The 19,412-nt window shown below is 38.8% G+C and overlaps 2 protein-coding genes across 3 annotated transcripts in view; one reads left to right on the top strand and one right to left on the bottom strand.

Moving 5' to 3' along the window:
* Positions 1 to 3,156: 3,156 nt before the first annotated feature.
* LOC104910771 (atrial natriuretic peptide-converting enzyme-like) lies at positions 3,157 to 17,816 on the bottom strand. 2 transcript variants are annotated; one of them, XM_010710175.3, is made up of 7 exons: positions 17,155 to 17,816; positions 15,736 to 15,785; positions 14,030 to 14,204; positions 11,080 to 11,351; positions 8,804 to 8,937; positions 8,089 to 8,280; positions 3,157 to 3,234 (listed from the first exon to the last, which is right to left on the bottom strand). In XM_010710175.3, exons 1-6 carry the CDS (start codon positions 17,235 to 17,237, stop codon positions 8,098 to 8,100), a joined length of 897 nt encoding a protein of 298 aa, XP_010708477.1. In that variant the 5' UTR covers positions 17,238 to 17,816; the 3' UTR covers positions 3,157 to 3,234; positions 8,089 to 8,097. The 2 variants fall into 2 exon arrangements, with proteins under 2 accessions (XP_010708477.1, XP_031409000.1); XM_031553140.1 differs by lacking the exon at positions 3,157 to 3,234 and having other exon boundaries at positions 7,193 to 8,280; positions 17,155 to 17,815.
* Positions 17,817 to 18,430: 614 nt separating this feature from the next.
* The window catches only part of ATP10D (ATPase phospholipid transporting 10D (putative)), a 20,315-nt gene continuing 19,333 nt past the window's right edge, over positions 18,431 to 19,412 (top strand). The window contains exon 1 of the mRNA XM_010710209.3: positions 18,431 to 18,469. Coding sequence (XP_010708511.1) covers positions 18,431 to 18,469 — 39 coding nt within the window. The remainder of the gene's footprint in view (positions 18,470 to 19,412) is intronic.

The raw sequence follows: 19,412 nt of genomic DNA, 5'->3' as shown, positions 1-19,412 counted from the left end.
GAAAAAAAAAAAAAAGAAAGAAAGAACCTGAAATGAATATCAGCATTTGAAAATGCTTGTTTGTTTTAAAACATGCTCTGGTACAGTTGCTGGAATGATAATTTACATTCTCAAAATGGCACCAGCAAAACTGTATTTCAGAGGCTGCTGCAATCTTAGGTTTAAATGAATGGTGTTTAGTTTCCTTCAGTGCTAGATGTGATTTTGGGAATGGTTTTGAGTCTGCTTCTGACCAGCTTATTTGGAACCGTATTTTGTAGATACTTCCTGAGGGCTCTCCAAGGAACATTGTCTCCATCTCCAGTGTTGAAAGCCAAGCACTTGGACAAACTGATCCCTGAGGAGAAGAGGGAAGCAATTAAGAAATGGAAGGATGAACGCGTTGTAAGCTGTGGAATGGAGTTGCAGGTTACTTCTGGGTCTTCTGGCTCTGCCACAGGTACTGTGTTAAAGGAAGAAAGCATTGTCAGTGTTCTGCCAGCTTCTAGAATACCTTTTCATGCCTGTTCAAGAGATGAGTTAGTGGAGGAAGAGCCTGGGAATAGAAATAACTTGAACTCTGAAAAAACTGCATTTCTGAATTCAAAGAGAACTGACTCAGATGTCTGATTTGCCAAAGTCTCTGCATGTACTTCTGAAGAATGCAGCAGTATCATTTCTCTAGCATGCAAAGCAGGTTTGAATTCTTTGTTATGTGCAGAAAATGGTTTAATGTTATTTACAAAGTTGGAATGTGAACCATTGAAAATCCAAGAATAACTGCTGGTGTATGCTACAATGTGATTTTTTTTTCAGCCAAGGTAGATGATGCACTCATTTACCTAAAAGCTTTTGAGTTTGTAAAGCTTTTCAGTAATTTATTGAAGTGTTAAAGGTCTAAATGGCTAGAGGTTTTATTTTCTCATGCAGTATACTTTGCATACTGCTTCTCTCTTTCATGCAACACTGCATAATGCCTCCTACAGACAGGACATGGTATGAATTACAGATCTACAGATTCAGTTCAGATAAAATCCACTCTATCACAAGCCATGTTACTCCCTTGCATTGCTGTCCTACTATCACAGTGTTGCCTGGAATTCATAGCTTACTGAGATAGGAAGCAAGCAGAAAGGCTCAGATGTAGTGGTTTTAGTTCATTTATAACAAAACTTCTCTTATGTTTTTAATACAGTAATTATCTTAACCACTGTGACCATCTCCATGACCATCTCAGTGTGATCCAAACACTATTTCAGCCATGAGGAAAGTGCCCTGGATGAGACATAGAATTCACATATCTCCTCCACATTCCCACAGAAAATCTTTGTGCAGCTTCTTGTACTCCAGGGTAGTTCATCCTCCTGCTACATCCCCTCTCTTTGGCTCCCTTTTTCCTTTCATCTCATTCACCATTGACTGATCTTTTTCTCTTCACCCAACTTGGATATTGGCTGCCTGAACTTTTCTCTAGACTTTTAAACTCATGCCTGCCCTGGAAAATCATCTGCAAGTGGTGATGGGAAGCTCCTGTGTGTCTTCAGATGCAGCAGCTTGTAACTAATGGCATTTCTCTTTTTCACTCTCAGTTGTTTTCACATTCCTCCAGACTTTCATATTAAACAGCACGAGCATCACTAAATGCTGCTCAAAAGAATGTGCAGCCATTTGTATGCCTCAAATTTGAGCTCTGTTGTGTAAATGTCTTGGAGATGTTCCATCTCTGCTAGTTCCCCACTGCTCTTCACACCATGTAAGCTGAGATGAGCTAAAGTATTGTTTCCTTTTTACTTTCCTGCCCAAAAAGTTACATTGCCAATTTACAGAGGAATCCGTGAAATTGTTTGTGTCTGCTAGCACTTATTGAAATAAACTATTTCCTTAAACTGTAGCAGATTATTATTATTATTAAGCCAATTTTTGTTCTGTTTCTTTCTCAAATTTTCTGATTCCAATTTGCCGAGATCTGTTGTGTTTATTTTCAGTTATCATATTTGGGGCAAGGGCTCTGCTTTTTAATTGAACCATGAGTGTTCCATGCCAATGATCAACATTACATATTCCACATTTCCTATGATCTCTGAAAGAATTTAAACAAACTCTGTTGAGGTCCAAAACAGCTGCTGCTACGTTGGGCAGATACCAAGAGCACACTAGGTTCATTCAGATGCAGGTCACCACATGTTGCCAGAAGTTTCAAATGGCACAATGTAATTAGTGCTGATTCCATCCTCATAGTTAGCAAGAACAAAAATATCCTTTTGTTCAGCCCATAGAAGAAAAACAGTGGAAAGAGCCAGTGACAACAGGCATTTCTGTAATTTTTATTTTTTTTTTTTTAGATTTGGTTCAACATCTGACAAAACAATTTTGATAAGTTCTAACACACATAATGCCCACTGTCAAAATGAGAGTAAACGTTCAAGTTCTTGGAGATTGCATCCAGCCTAAGTAGATTCATAATTATTATTTCTATGTGGCTTTGGTATACTTGCTTGTGTACTCTTATATTTTACCTAATGTAACATGATGGAAAGCACAGTGACAGCAGAGCACCAAGATCCCAGGCTGCAGTGAGTGAGTATTTGCTCAAACACAACAGCAGTGGACAGAGAAAAAAAGGAAAGAAGTCACTCATCTTTAAAAGGCCTCAGTTATGCAAGGTTCTCCAGCAAGATACCTTTACCTCCATTGCCAACCCTTAAATAAGGTCTGGAAAGGGGTGGATCCTGACTCCACCCCTTCTGGTCACTCAGGTGTACTGCATGCACCTGAGCTCCCCTGGGTTGGCCCTGCCTTCCTACCAGTGCTCAGTCACTGGTTCAAACTGTGACTTGCATTTCTACTATAATCCAATATTTTATATTTTGTAATACTCTTATGTTTTTTGCAGTTAGAAAAAGTCATTCCCAGAACCAGGTTCAGAAATGCTTAAGGGGAATAGAAAGAGATGTAACTGCTGGGGTTAATTTGCTAGGAGGGGACTCCAGGTGTCCTGACTGCAAATGTCAGCTTTCTCTGCACATCGTGGAACATCTTCTTTCTGGAAAAAGATGCAGAACAGCCAGCAGGTTGTGCAGGGAGAAGCTGCCATGGGGCAGAATCATACAAGGGATGGGATGTAGTGGATATCAGAGTTGATCTGCTCTGCTGCAGAGCCCCAGGGCAGGTGCAGTGCTCCTCATGCTGATCCTAGCAGATGTTCTTCTGTAGTGAAGAGCTCAAGCAATGAAGTCCAGACCAATGCTTCCTGCCCTGGAAGTCAAATACTGATGTTTTTGTTATCTCGCCTGAATGCTTCTTCTGCACCATAAATCTATTTCCTCTGTTAATTTGTGGTGACAGAGAAGGGATTTTTATCTTTCCCTTTGCAATAACATGTGATGTAACTGAAGACTGTTTCCAGCATTTCCGTCAGCAAATTTGGAGGTAGCTGATACTTCAGTCTTAGGAGTTCATGTGTATATCATATAAAAGCTGTAAGTACTCAAGGTCCTTCAAATCCTGTGAGCTGTGGCAGCCGAGTTACTTCACAACAAAACAAGGTGGCTCTCAGCAGGGAGCCCTGGGGCTGCCTTAGTGCCTTCCTGCCCTTTACTTCACTTCTGAGACACTTACAGTGCTGTTAGTTGGCTTTACAAGCACAATCACCCCGTGACTCAGTGCTGGAAGGGTTTGCAAGATGTGTTCTTAACTGAGTGGAGGATTACTTCATCTAGGGCTCAAAAGCACACTGTGGGTTGCCTTGAAATTTTAGGTACTCTTAAAAAAAATCCCATGTACTGATGATATCACTGACCATAAGCACTTTTTTACCACTTGAATATGTGCAAAATATTGCACACATAAAGAGCATTCTCAATTTTTTTTCCTGTTATGTTGTTTCACCAATGGTGCATATTGCTTAAAATTCTTCCCTACTGCCTGGGTTATACACTTTCAGGGGGCTTTGACTAGCTGTATCAATGACAAAAATATCATTTTGTAAAACTCAATCCTTTGCTTTCTTTCTTTTTTTTTTTCCCTGATGTGGACAATGAGTCTTTAATAAAAACTTCAAATTGTTAATTGGTTATATCTAAAATGGTGCCAAGTGAGAGGTGCATGTTAATCATTCTCCATTCTCAGTAGTTGAAAGTTTTTTATTATTTTTTAGCACTGGAGACATCGCAGTCCCTTGTTTACTTCTGCACAGCATGACCTGACCATTTGGAAGCTGGGCTTTTTAAGATCATCTCACAGGTGTTTTGCAGATGTCAGAAAAGACAGCACAGTGTTTAATGTTTTGGTTATTGGTAAAAAAAAAAAAAACAACCAATTTTCAGCCTCTGCCCCAACTTTGGCCCCAACTTTGTGACTATGCTTAGAGCAGCTTTAACTCACAGGTTGCTGTGCAATATTTGATCTGCCAGAAAATTTCCCTTTTTTTTTTCTTTTTTTTTTTCTTCCACTTTTCTTCAGCAACAGTGAGCGCACTGAGCATCTGCAGGTGGCAACTGCCACAGCCTTCATGTAGAGGATGACTTCACAGCCCAGCTCTGGCCTGCACATGGGGCACACTGAGCTGAATTCTCTAAGCCATGCTCTGGTTGTCCTCCAATGCCACTGGCTGCAGCATGAGAGCGTGAAGCACTACTGCTCCCTGGGCTGCTGCTTCCCCAGGTAGTCCTCAGTCCCTGCAGAAAGCAGCAATCACATCCCAAAGATGCATGCGCTAAGAACTTTCTAACAACTGAATCTCCATGTGGTTTTTGTGTTACTAGTTTCTGTTTTACTCTGGTTTATTTACTCCTGTCTTCATGGTCCCAGGTGCCCTATTGCCGACTACAGTTAAAAGCCAAATTTTAACTATTTCATGTTTCTGCATGCTTGTTTTTTTATTTCAACATCTTCATGCATTGAAATTCAGCATCCTGATTGTAAGGAGCTATGTCTTTAGCTGGCCTGAGGAAAGCCATACAACCAAACATGTTAATTTTTCAACTGTTTAAATCCCAAATAGTTGTTGACAGTGCTGTTCTTGGTATTTTTCTGTACTGGATGCGTATGTGCAGAAGAAACCAGAAGTTGTAGTGGAGGTTTAATGCCAAACGCTCTGCCAATTTATGATGCAAGCAGAGCTGTCAGCAGTGCATGACAAACCAGATAAAAGTAGTTCAATACCATTTCAAACCTGTTTTTAGGAAATAGTGCTGAAATCATAATTTTGTCACTACTCTCTTCACAATTCCACATTGTCTGAGTCTCTGGGAGGACTGAAACATCTGAAGCAGAGACATTACTAGGAAAATTATTGTAAATTTTTATTAGTACAGTGAGAAAGAAGCACATCGGCTGTCTCTATGACATTGCTTCCATTTGGCTGCACAGTCATGTAGAAGTGAAACCAACACTGTCACCTCGCAGTGAGGCTATACTTGTAAAGAACACAGCGTGGTTGTGGCCATTGGCATTACAGCAGCACATATGAAAAAGTTTCAAGGCAGTAGTAGAAGAAATATACTTGCCTATTTGATGTGCACACATAGAAAAAAGCAGTATAAAAATACATTTATAAAATTACAAATTTCTTCTTTACATGGAATGTGGTGGCAGACAGCTATGAGGGAAAGCCACAGCCCTGTGGGCTGGAGCTTGGTTTATATCTTCCACATGACCCCAACAGGAGAGGCTGGGCCCTTTAAGCAATACTCTCTTTTGGTTCCTGGGAGGGACTGCATATAAAATGTGGCAGAGCCAAACCCAATTAACTGAAGCATGTTATTATTTCACATACTATTATTTGGTAGTGCTAATATTTGTGCAAAATGACTGTATGTACTCCAGTCCTTTGTTTAATTCAGAGGTGTGAAACTGCTTCTTCTAGTCAGGGAAGCTGCTAGATTCACAACAGCTCCTACTTGCTCTTACCTCCAGAAGGCTAAGCCTGCAGAACTGGTGCCTGTGCTGTGTTGTGCTGTGCTGCAGAGAGCTCAGCTCCAGAGAGAGCTGCAGTGAGGAGAGCTATGGCTCACACAGCCTTGAAGCAAGGGCACCACTAACCTGCTCCACCTGCAGCCTGCCTGTACTGGAAAAACACAGTCACTGCAATTTTTTCTCTGGGGAAAGAGCATTTTTTGTTACATAAAAAGCAAAATCCTGAATATGTTAAAAGAAAAAAGAAAAAAGAAAGAAGAAAAACTAGCAAAGCCTAGGGAGGTTTTCTTTCTGAGCATCAAACAGTGATACAAAAGTCATTTAAATAGGGTTTTCAGAATCCATGACAAATACTGAGTATTTATTAATAATGCTCTTTTTTAATACTGTCCAGTATGTCTAATGTTACACATGTTAAAGAAAAAGATACTAAGAAAGAGGCAAACTTTTCACTAAAGCAATAGTCTGGGCGGTGTAGGTTAGTTGTAACATGACTTATTGTACCTGAAATCTCTGCTATCAGCTGTTCTAATGCAGGTTTCCATGTATGGCAGGCATTGTGCTGACAAGGTCCTGCATGCTGCCATGGGGGCACGCCAGAGGTAGCATCGAGAGTACCTGTATGCCTGAGGCTGAAACACCTTTGCATTACTCCCCAGTGAAATTCTCAATTTCTGACTCCTCCTATTCTGGCTTCCTGAAAGGCCATGAGCTGTGCATGTCACTACCTACAGCAGCTAGTAAGAAACAATTCCCCTCCAGCTGTAGAAAGGTGCCAATGCCAAGCTCCACTGTAAGCTCCATTATAAAGTGTTGTGGGTTTGTTCGTTGTTTTTTTTGTGGCTTTTTCTTTTCAGGCAGACTCTTGAAGTCAATGCTTGGCTTCTTATCTCTGCACAGAGCATTTTGCCACCAAGCACTTCAGTGGGGCTCCTTTGGGCCTTTGCTGATGAAAGTTGTGCTTTGCTTAACATTTCTAATACATATTTGGATTCCACTTTCTGCTCAAATCATCTGCCATATAGATTTCTCTTTGCCTTTTTCTCTCTCCAGATTCTTTTATCATGTTAAACAAAATTAAACTCAGTGCATAATACTAGAAGAATCCTACCCAAAAATACTCTGTTTCTCAGTATTATTTCTCATATTTGCTCATACTGCATCTTTTGCACTTTAAAATCTACATTTTCCATGTCTCCCCAGATGCTCCAAATAGCTTACTCTTGAGGCAAAAGCATTTGCAGTGGCTCTACCAACACTGTATTGGTACCTCTAGAGGACTAGAGGTTGTCAGTGCATTATAGACTGAACACTATAAATAAATTTTAAAAATGGGATAGAGAAGCTAGTGGGGCACAGTTTTAATAAATGCGCTACTCTGTGTAGTGCTGTCAGGAAGTGGGCATTTCTGGACACTGTGAGACACAGAAGTTTTAGAAAACTAAAGTGGTAGAAACTTGGGAAAAATGATCCAAAGAGGCTGATAAACAAAACTTTGGTTTCAGGTGCCTCAAATAGTATTATGGGTCTGTTGGCCTACTAGTGCCACACTGCTCCCTGAAGAGGTACACCAGCTGGCCCCCAGAACAAAACAGTAGAGTCAGTATGCTGCAGTGTCCTAGTCATGCTGGCCACTCTGAGGGACAGACGGTGTTTACTCAGCCCCTTCAAACTTGTGCTTTACCGCCATGCCCTGCGCTGCAAGAACGCACGAGCCCTGCCACCTTTTCCACACCTGCAGCCTTTGGCATGGCCCTGGTGAATTTGTGCCCTGCCAGAGTCATCTGAATGCACTGAGTCTGCACCTTGTGACAGTGAAAGAAGATGCATGTGCTACTAATCGAATAGTATTAAAATAGGCCAATGTAAAAAGTTTTTCTACTCTGTGCTACTGCTTAGTTTGAATATCCGAAAGGAAGAAAGTGACTGTTTCTTTTCTTTTAAGCATTTCGCTGTGCTTGGAATAGCACCACAAGAGTTAAAAGAAAAGAAAAAAAAAGGATTATTAATTCTACCCCAAAGTATATTCACCAGCAGAGGGTCAACTATGAGCATATACACCGCATATCCCATAGCTCCACAACAAGAATAGAAAGAGCTAGGGACTCCTTTTCACAGAATTTCTGGCTGCAAAATCTTCAGAGTGTTGAAGTTTGATTCCATTTTCCTGCTGTTTGTCAGCACAATTCTTACCATCTGGAGTTAGTTCAGCAGAAAGGTGTGGATATATATTTGTTTCTCAATCCAGTCAATAAAATGTGACACATTGCTGTAAACTCCTGGTCCCAAAACTTTGGAAAAGCAGACAGAGCCCCAAGATGTTAAACCAAACAAAGTCCAGCGTCCTGCAGGTTGTTCACACACAAGTGGTCCTCCACTGTCACCCTGCAATACGAAAGAAAATCAGAGGCTATACATAGCCAGTAGTCACATGGCTAAAGCTCTGTCCCAGTTCCTGGAGTGATTTGTCTTTAATAAGTAACTCAGCTGTAAGGACTGGCTGCTCTGCCCAACTATGTAGCAGCATATAGTTACCCATATTTGTTCCCTTTTTCAACTGTACAAAAAAGTACCTGCAAATTGCTTATTGTTATTTTAAAAGTTAGTCTACTGGTTAACTAATACAGATAAGCCTCAGAACATCAGCTTTTCATTACCATAAACTGGAATGATTTCAGTTTCACAGCATCAGAGTCACTGAGGAGGAAGCAGACTGCTGAGAGTGATCTGGTCAACACCCCAGGTCAAATGGGTTGCACCAGCAACAATAACAGCTGGGTTAAAATGCATCGAGAGACTGTAGACATTTCTATACTAGATTAAATATGCTGAACCTAATAAATGTCACAGAACTTTGATGTCTAGAAGCATTTCTAGCTGTGAGTTTCTCATTAGACATAAGGCCTACCATGCAAGAGTCTACGGTGCCAGACTCATAGCCTGCACACAGCATCCTGCTTGTAATGGTCTTCATGTCAAAGTATGACTGGCATTTTTCTAAGGAAATTATGCGCACTTCTCCTTCTTGAAGCTTAAAAGGCACTGAAAAACAGAAATAAGCATTAAAACATATGGACATATGAAAATATTTACCTGTGATGGATCTTTGAGATATGATAAATATTTCCTTTAGATAGATCTAAATATTACTTTATGTGTGTGTGTATGTAAACATGTGTGCATATATATATAAATACCTTAAACAAAAACACATAGGTCTAGATTGAAGCTCAGATGCTTCCGGGTCTTTTTTTCATGGTTGCATTGCAGGATTCATGATGAAGACTCCTCAGCCAAGTCTGTATATGTTGCATTCTGGAGGATGACCAAGCACATGGATGCTGCTGACACACTTTATTGTGCATTTGCACAGTACTGAAGACCGAGGAAGCAGAGTACCTTTATGTGATGTGTTATGGTACTTTTATGATGGGGACAGTATTGGCTGGGAAGTAATGTGAGGCAGAGGAAGGGGCTAACTCTTCATTCTAGTCCTAGTATCTCTCACAGTTGAGGTTGGTATAAACACAAGCATGAGTTACATTTGGGTAAATTCAACTTAATGTATCAGGGAATCAGATTTCAAAGGATATTGAAATTACTTCAGCACATTCAGGACTTCATCCTACTGCGAGCAGCTGACTTAGCTCAAATTCAAAGGTAAACTGTTAAGCCTAGAGCAAGATACTAAACCAAGATAGTTTTTGTAGTTTTCTAACGTAAAACTTTTAATAACAAAGCTGAAACCACATTAGCTAGCAAATAACATTTTTCTACTTACAAGGTACTTACAGAGGTACAAAAGCTTTCTGTTATTTTTTTCGTACCATTACATAAAATGTACTTTTAGATTGATAGATTCGGAGCTGCTTCTAAACAGCGTGTTCCTCACTAGTGCAGTTTAGTTTTTGCCACATATATGGACCTGGCTACTAGGGGTGAAGCAGTACTGAAAGGAAAATTTCCTTATCCAGTGTACAGAACAGCCTTTCTGAACACTGCTTTTACAGAGAAGGGAGAAACATAATGGATAGAGCTAACAGGGTTGGTCCAGGATATTTTGCATTTGGTGCATGAAAGATCATAGAACCACCGAATGGCTTGGGTTGGAAGGGACCCAAGATAAGTCTGTCAAAACAGATATTTACATAACATAAATGTTCTTCCAATGAGACCCAAGGATTTCAGGGCCCTTGCTTTCAGTATCTCCAGCTTCCACTGAACTAAGAATGTTAACCCCAGCAATGGGGGTCTGACATGGTTCTTATCTCAATACAATTCTAAAGACAGCCAAGTGAGTAAAATGATGACCAGTTTCAGGTGACTTTCTTGATAGGAGTTTCTAGATCTTCTGCATTTCTGACAAATCAAACATCACGTCTGAATATGGATTTAGGAGCATAAACTTAGGTTGCTGATTTTGAAAAAAATAAAAGCAACAGTTGGATTCCCTTCAAGACCAGTTAGAGATCCTTAGTATTTAATCTGGAGTGTATTAAAAAGAAAATGGCCAGCCAGCCAAGGGAGGTGATCCTCCTCTCTGCTCTCCCTTGGTGATGCCACATTTAGACTACTGTGTTCAGTTCTGGGCTCCCTAGTTCAGAAAGGACAGGGATCTCCTAGAAGGTGTCCAGCAGAGGGCCAGAAAGATGATAAAGGGCCTGGAGCACCTCCTGTATAAGGAAAGGCTGAGTAACCTGGCTCTGTTCAGCCTGGGGAAAAGAGGACTGAGGGGAATCTGATTAATGTTTACAAATATATGAGGGGATGTGGAAGGCAAATGGATGTGGCTCTTCTCAGTGGTGTGTAGTGATAGGACAAGGAATAATGGCCTAAAACTTGAACATAAGAAGTTCCGTACTAACATGCAGAACTTCCTTACAATAAGGGTGACAGAGCAATGGAACAGGTTGTGCAGAGAGGCTGTGGAGTCTCCTTCAGTGGAGTTACTCAAGACCCAACGGGTCACCAACCTGTGCAACCTATTGTAGGGAGCCTGTGCTAGCAGGGGGGTTGGACTCAATGATTTCTTGAGGTACCTTCCAACTCCTGCAATTCTTGATTCTGTGAATCAAGTCCAGCATTAGTATAAATGGATAAAACTTTGTAGTGGAATCACTTATTTGATTAACTCAATAGGTTCCTAACATGTTTTTCTAATATTCCTGAAAGTATCCATCTTACTTTTGTTGCCCATGTGTCCCCAGCCTGTGATGTAGCAGTAGGTATCTGGCTGTACCAACTGTTCCTTGCTGGGCAAGCAGACAGGTCTTACATAGCTCGTTTCATTGATATCTTCATTTAGTTGTACAATGCTGATATCGTAGTCTACGACTGCTCTGTTGTAGCGTGGATGCAAGATGATGGACTTCACCAGTCGGGTCTGCATGAAGCTTGATGGATGATCAAGATTGCTTATCCCAAACACTACTTTCCAGACAGCTGCATTTTCTCTCCTTTAGGAACAAACAGGAAAAACAGGCAAATGGGAAATATAATCCAAGTTCTTTTTAATTTAAAAACCTGAGGTTTTCTTTCTCCCTGACTTTTTGCATACTGTACTTCACAAAGCTATGTACATGATAGAAATGCTACAAGAAAACAAATGCTTCGGCATCATTACTCATCAACAAAAGTCAATGCTTTCCATTCCCTTCCTAACTGCTACTGAAAAAATTCTAGCTCACAGTCTCAGAAGGTATATTACCACCTATTACTTGCTGTATTAAATACCCAAGAATCTCAAAATTGGATCCTCCCAGGTCTCTAGGTGCTCACTTGCGCTCTGGTGAGCATGAACTCATTTCTCTAGGAGTGACAGTATTGTGCATCAGTATGATGCTCACAGCAGTAACTCAAGCTGAAACCCCGAAAGAATCTCACAGGTGCAATTCAGTTATGAAAATTAAATCTTCTGTGATGGTCACGTGAAAAGTCTCTTATTGTTTACAAGTTTTTTACAAATTCCCCTGATCACAAAATATGATGGATATGGTGCAAATGGGAGGATTGAACTAGGGTTTGTAAAGACGTAAGAAAACACAGACCTCATTTAAGGCTTAGATGATGTAAACTCTTGATTGTAACTGAAAATAAGTCATGAGTTCCTAATAAGACTGTGATTCTAAGATCCTCAGAAAGTCCCTTTTTCAGAATAATTGAGATAGTTCCATGGAACTAAGTTCCTTTAAAGAGACTGAAGCTTAATTATAGCAATGTAAATTAAAGTGTGAAATTTCAGCTTTTTAACAGTATTTAACAGAATTGTCATTTCTAAAATTTTGAAAGAGACTTGGTTGTTAAATAAAGACTATTTTTATCTGAGTTCCTTGAGAATTCTTGTATTTCAGACTACAACTGTCTTTTTACAATCATAATTGTGTTTTTCCAAGATGTTTCAAGTTTAAGTTGTAGGAATATCCTATTATTTTTATGAACATTGAAAAAGAACATTGCTCGGAGCAATGAGAAGTCTCAGCCAGAAAGTATTACCCTATTATTGAGTAAAAAACTTTAAATGGTCACGGATGCTTTGCTGTAAAGCATTTCAAACAGATCTGGAAAAACAGTAGGAGCCAGTAAAACAAGCAAATTACTCTGCTTAATGTAGCTCTTTTCCATTTATAATCTCTATAAATGTTCATGGCATTTACATTGCCTACTGCCTTACTGGTATAGTCTTTATATTTTGGATCCCAGACTTCACAAAATATTTTTTATTTAATGAACCAGAGCACTTTAAAATATGCTTTAATTTCTTAACTGGTTGGTTTAGTAAATTTAAAGAAACTGTGGCTCTGGGAATGATTTTACTGTTGCTGTAAGAAACAATACTCAAAGAATGTAAAGGTCCTTGGAAGCATATCCTTAATCTCATCAGAGATGCAGAAGAGAAGAAATATTCTCCACATAACTCAAGGGACTGATAACCCAAAATATCCTAGCATTTTAAAAAACTTTTTGCCTTGGTGTTTTCTACTTTATGGCATTTGGAATACAAAAGTGAAAAGAAAGAGACTTTTTACATCAAACATATAATTAACTAGTTTGGAAAATACCTTCAAGATCACCAAGTCCAGCCATAAGCTTGGCCTACTAAGTCCCTTTAGCCTCATCTCTTAGTGTTCTGTCCACACATCTCTTTACATCAAGAGCCACAGAGGGGAAAAAAAAATTCCAAAGAATTCAGTGTTTCAGAAACAAAAAGAAACAAAATTATTGCTGAAGAAAAAGAATCATTAAAGTTAGAAAGAAATGTTCATCTGTAGAACTGAAGTACATTTACATGTCTACCACAGAACTTCTATTGGCTTAAAAAGAAATAAAGGCGTTTAGTGTAGTCCAAAAATTTCCGGTGAGCACAAACCAATTTTAAACAAGATTAAGCACTGGTGACAGCCACCCAGCAAAAAGAAATTTGCTGACTACAGCAGAAAACATATAGTTCAATTATCTTTAAAATACAAATAACTTCAGAACAAGACAAAACTAACGAGGTAATGTACTTTCATCCAAATTCTTTAAAAAAATTGGTTTCCATCAGAAAGCTGACAATGACTAAGACAGTTCCAAAGCTACACAAACCTTCTCTGCTCTCCATAGTCTTCGCCATGGGAGACTACATTATTATTAAATACTTATGTTTTATTTTTTAATGACCACAGCATTTTTCCAGGGTCATTTCTATGCTGTTGCCCAGAATCTTTCTTTTTTTAAATCTATGGCATTGTGCGAGATCTATGGGATTAGAGTTTTGGTCTTCTCTTTCTCTTTGGTTTCCTGCTGAAAGTCAGCAGGACTGACTGTCACCTGGTGTAGGGAACCTGCTTTGGCAGGGGAGTTGGACTCGATGATCTCTGGAGGTCCCTTCCAACCCCTACGATTCTGTGATTCTGTATTCTGTGATTCATTTAGCTTTCATCAGCAGAGACAACAATGAAAATGTCAAAACCTAACCTAATGTTGTTTTACACCATTTACTCTTTGATATTGTCTCTAAAACTAGGCTTCTTGCTATTCTGCAAAGGTCGTGACCTGCTGCCAATATGTTTGGTAATGGAGGGAGTGCTTTGTAATTCTCATGTGCAAGTTACATCTAATTTGTATACGAACAGTAAAACTGAGCTCTTCTCACCCTTCGAAGCAGTGTGCCACTGTTAAGACCCATCTCTTTGCAATCAAAACGCAGCCACATATGTGTCCACTTGGCTCGCTCTGCAGAGAGCACTGCCATGGCCATCGGCCTGGACGACTGGTCCTGCCACCAAGGATCCTTTTGTTCATGCGAGCAGCAGGGCGATGGCCACAATCTAGTGAGAAACAGATGCAGAAGGGAGTAATTTGTTACCACAAACACAGAGCATGCAGGACCTGGAAGAAAAACTGTGGCCACAGAACAATGTTAACAGAGTTATGAAATTACACTGAACAGTACAGTATCTGAAGTCATCAGTAACCACATTTTAATATCAAACACATTGAGCCATTTTTATCTCTCTTTTTCTATAAAGGGATTTGTCTCCTGAGATTAATTTTGACCTGTTCAGTCTAATTTTTAACCAAGCCAAACTGATAAAAATGATTATCTTGAACAGAGTTACTGGCTGCCCTTGGAAAGGATTCTTGGTTTCATATCACTGTCTTTCTGTCAGCTAACAATGTCTTTGTGCTACTTGTACTATCCAGAAGGAATGTTTCTGGAAAAATCAGGCCAGCAATAATAAGCACTTGCTTAAGCCAGGTGTGAGGTGCATGTCAAAATGTTTACTTAGCTGCAAGACACAAAGCTTGCTTTGCTCTTGGAAATTCCTAAGGGAAATATTTGCAGAGTCCAAGGTTTTCCAGTACTCTACCCATTCCACTTTATAAACAGACTTAGAGTGTAAATTATACCAAATTCCTATTTGCTTGGTAAATAGGAACTGCCTGAATTATTTTGCCCTTCACTTTTGTTTTACTTTATATTCTGGATTAGTAAAATGGCAGACTGTTATTACTTGTCCTGTTTATGCTCAGTGTGATTCAGGGAATGAAAGAATACCGCTAGTTTCTGCAATTCACATCCCAAGGGAAGGTATACTGACATTGCAGATATCTCTGGTAGAGAAATAAATTAAATTTGTAATTTGTAATTCTTTCTGTGTTCTAAGTAATGTCTGGGGGCAAGGAGCATTATATATCTTAAAGCAAAATATGTCAGGAGCAAATAGCTTTAACAGGCTCCTTTGGGGTGTTATTCTTAGGTAAGAGTAGTAAATATTTTTATTACTTTCCCAAATTTAGGTCATACTTTGCGATTAATTTTCTTCATGGCAGGAAATTCATAATGTATGTGTTCTTCAGCAAAGATCTTGTTTGTAGAACATTTTATTATCCAAGGTGAAGGATTTCTGTGTTTTTCAACAGAAAAACTTAATATTGCACAATCCACTGTGCCTCCAGATTTGGTCTGTAGTTTTCTAATTTAGGTTCTTCTGTGATTGAGATTCACAGCTAAACAGATCACAGATTCAACTCCCAGATATGCCACCTAGTAACCTCTCTTATCATAAATAATATTTTCATCAAGAAGTTTTCTCAAATTAATTTTTGGAACCTGACTGCTGACAAAACTTATTTTGCAAGAGCAAATTAAGCTAGTACTATAGAGAACCCCATAGTTCAAAATCAGAAAAGTTGCTAAAATTTAATACAGCACGGAGGAAAAAGAGGCAACACAAAATTGGAGGTTGCAGAAGTCAAGTAAAATATCAGAATGAAATGACACTAAACAATTTTCAAGTACATTTAACATATCTTTAAAAATGCCTTTCTTCTCTCAGAAACATGCACTTCTCATACCTTCTTTAGTGCAAAGGAGAGCCACTTTGCTTCTGCTTCGGCACATCTGCCTAAATATTAGAAAAAGAACATAATGAAAGTCTCAACTACTTGGTGTTATTTTTGACAGTTTGTATATCAGCACAGGTGTGGTACCCACTGCTGTGAACTCAGCTGTTGAATTTTCCCCAAAGTGTAAAAAGAAACACAAGGAGCTTCTTATGCCAGATTGTCAATGGCTTCCAGAGTCTGCTTGCAACAATGTAAAATATTAGTTCAACTTTACAATGCGTTTCATGAGCAGGTGCTATGCATTTTGCAGGCAACCTTGTTCTATGGGCACTGATCCAGCTCTGAGATTGGCTGGGGTGTACGGTCTGTCAAGTCTTAATTTATGGCACCTGAAAGCACAGAGATGTGCTGCTTTCCCCATCCTTGCAGTTGAAGGCTGAGAATTTATTTGAAATACATCTGATGAAAGTCTTTCACCCAAAAGATGTGGTATGTCGATGAAAACCCAGGAAGATCACAAAAGCGTATATTAAGAAAAAAAATCCTTTTGGAAATTTTCAGATGTGAGAGCAAAAATAGCAGTTCTTTGTCAAAGGGAGATTCTTGTTAAAACCAAGAACACTGCTGCTCAGCTGACTGCCTTTTTGTTTCCACAACTTGTTAATCCATCCCATGTAAGTGCTTTTCAGATGCAGAAACAGAGCAGAATTAGTCTGCATACATAGATTAGCTGTTCCTCTGGTTATTCTTGAAAGCTGTAATCTCAGTAACTGGGCTGACTTCTTCAGTAGAAAAATAGTAAAAAGATTCTTTCTGCAAGTGCCTACTTCTACTTTCTAACACTTCAGTTTTGTGCTAGTTCTACCCCACAGTAGCATGTTTTGCTTTCATGTTAGTTCATCTTTATTTCAGTCATTACAGAAAAGCTTTCCTACAGACAATGATGGAGCTGAACAGAAGAAATCTAAGATTCCTCAGATCTGCTTCTTCACACATATCTTTTACCTCAGCTCTCTGCATTTAGGCAAGCCAATCTTTTCTCGTGAAACAGAGGAATATTCTGTGGAACCTGGGTTTTCTGAAATCTCCTCAGGGCATTAGAAAGAGGAAAAGGAAAACAAGGAATCTGCTTTTTGAAGATGGATTCAAATACTCTTCCAGTTTTGTCCTAAATGCTAAAAGTAATTTAGTTGGCTCTATAATCTCAAAATTACAGTTCAAATGTTTCAGCCATGACTGAAGCTTGGCTTCTCAGTTCCGCTATGTATTTAATAGAGCTAATTAAAAGGAATTTACTGCTGTCTAAGATCAGATAACCTGCTAAGAAAGCTTACAGTAAATTGATAAAATTCTACTGAAAAAGCTGTGATATCCAAACGTGGTGACTAACCACAACAGTGAAATAAATCTCTTATACCTGTTACTTACCCATTCACTAGAAGTGCATGTAAAGTGGAAGCATTCTTATTCTTCCAATCTGAGTGCAGATTCAGCCACTTTTGATGCTGCATTTCTCCATCTTCTAATACAATCTTTGTTTTAGATGGTCCTCTGAAACAAATAACAGACTTTCATATACTTCCTATTAGCTTGCTATGTTACAATTATGAAAGGGAAGAGTCCTCTTGTTTACTACATAAATATTGAGCATAATGTTGTATCAAAGCCACAAGTGGCAGAATCATTGCTGGGAAATTATATCACCCCAAGACGCCAGGCCAGTTAACATACCACTGTCACTAACACTGTGTTTTCTGTCAAGAGCTAGAATTAGAACAAGGAACAGCAAAAACTTTTTGGTGGCATTCACTGCGCTGCATAAATTGAAATATTGTTTCTAGATTTTTCTGACTCCAAAAACATAACAAATAGATCTTAATTTGTCCAAGAGATAAAATAACAACAACAATAATAACAATAATAAAATATTTTCATATCATCCTATATTTGGAAGTCCGATAAAATATAATTGTAAAGATCAATCTGAGCCTTGTAATATTTTACAATATCTCCAACTCTGCACTGTCCTGCTAGACAGAATGAATTACAGGTGATGTCATCAACCCAGCCTTATGCAGCAAATTATCAGGAATATGAAAACAAGGTGGATTGATTCCACCAGGAGATATTTCCACACATCTACTTCCACCGCAGCCTGATAAACTCAAACCACTGAAGGAACCATTGTTTTAGTAAATCTCAATTCCTTAGAAGACAAAAAATAAAATGGCTCTACAGCTTTCCAGCTCAGAAATATCTATGATTAGCTATCAATCCCCATCACTGAGAAGAGCTTTCAGGGATTGCTCCCCTGACCACTGGTAATGGACCAAATTCTCAGTACTAGCTTGTGGAAATGAAAATGAGAACAGTTTGGAAAAAAAAGTGAAGCCTCCGAACTCATGTCTCTTGACAATACATACTAGAGTCAGCAAGATTATTTATTTGTCTTTAAGTCTGTGGTTTTTTTCAGTATTAGCTGTATTTTAAAACAGTTACAGAATTGTGATATCCTTTACCCAGCTGAACACATGAACAAAGATCAGAGAATTATATTTTATGGTAAGGTTTTTAGTGAAACCACCTGGAAATGTTCTCAATATTGGCAGAATTAACTACTCTTTGAAGCCACAGCCCTGAGTCCTGCCTGTTTCATGACTTATTTTTCAGAACCTTCTCTGGACATGGAAGCAAATATCATTCCATGACCTACTACAAGGAAAATGCAGCCAGACAGCAACAAGTATTTTTTTTAAAGTCTGTACTTCTTCATTTAAAGAAATCTCTTTTTGCAGCAATTTTTTTTCGCATTATTGCTGGCTTATGGTAAATACATAAAGCTCCCTCTTTTCTTCATGTCCAGCACTTTCTTATTTCCTGCTCTTTCCCACCAAACATACACAAGCTTATTTTACTCTTAAGGTGACATTCTGCCTTATAATCCTCTGTGAACAATGCCATTTAGCACCTCATAACCATGTACATTGATATTTTATATAACTGGAAAAAAATACCTGACATATAGAGTATTTAACTCAAAAGGGTGCAAAAAGTGTAAATATCATACCATCTGGTAGATCCAAATTATATTATTCCTCATACCGCATTATTTTGTTGAAAACTACAGTTTGTGCTGCTATATTAATTATTAAACACAGACACATTTCTAAATCAGGAACAACAACCTTCAAGATTACATGTATGAAATTTTTAATTATATGAAATTGTTAATACGTTTTTCTTAGCAAAAATAAAACTATGGCTATTTTTTTTCCCTTGGCAGTCACAGCCTGATGAATTCGCCAAAACCAGCTCAAAACCAATATACCCTAATTCATGCCTTTAGAGTTTCTTACAAAGGCTGTATCTTATCCCTCCTGGAGCTGTAGCACAGGATTCTTCCATGGATAAACTCTAAGAGGAAGATGTATATTTCAGTCAATGGTGCCACTTTGACTTATGGTGTCTAATTTCTTCATAGGAATAATTTGTTTTACTGAGGTTCCTCACAGACTCCAACAATGCTCTTTAAGTTATCAATTAACTATTTAGGGCAAAATAAGATATAGCTGCTAATTGAGTCATCAATCTACATCTTAGGGGTTGAACTTAGCTATCTTAGCTATCTTCTCAGCCCTGCAGAGAAGGACTTGGGGGTCTTGATAGATGAAAAGCTTAACATGAGC

The sequence above is a fragment of the Meleagris gallopavo genome, chromosome 4 (assembly GCF_000146605.3).
Source record: "Meleagris gallopavo isolate NT-WF06-2002-E0010 breed Aviagen turkey brand Nicholas breeding stock chromosome 4, Turkey_5.1, whole genome shotgun sequence".
NCBI classification, from domain to species: domain Eukaryota; kingdom Metazoa; phylum Chordata; class Aves; order Galliformes; family Phasianidae; genus Meleagris; species Meleagris gallopavo.
The sequence above is the reverse complement of the archived record's forward strand: the minus strand, read 5'-3'. Positions and strand labels throughout refer to the sequence as shown.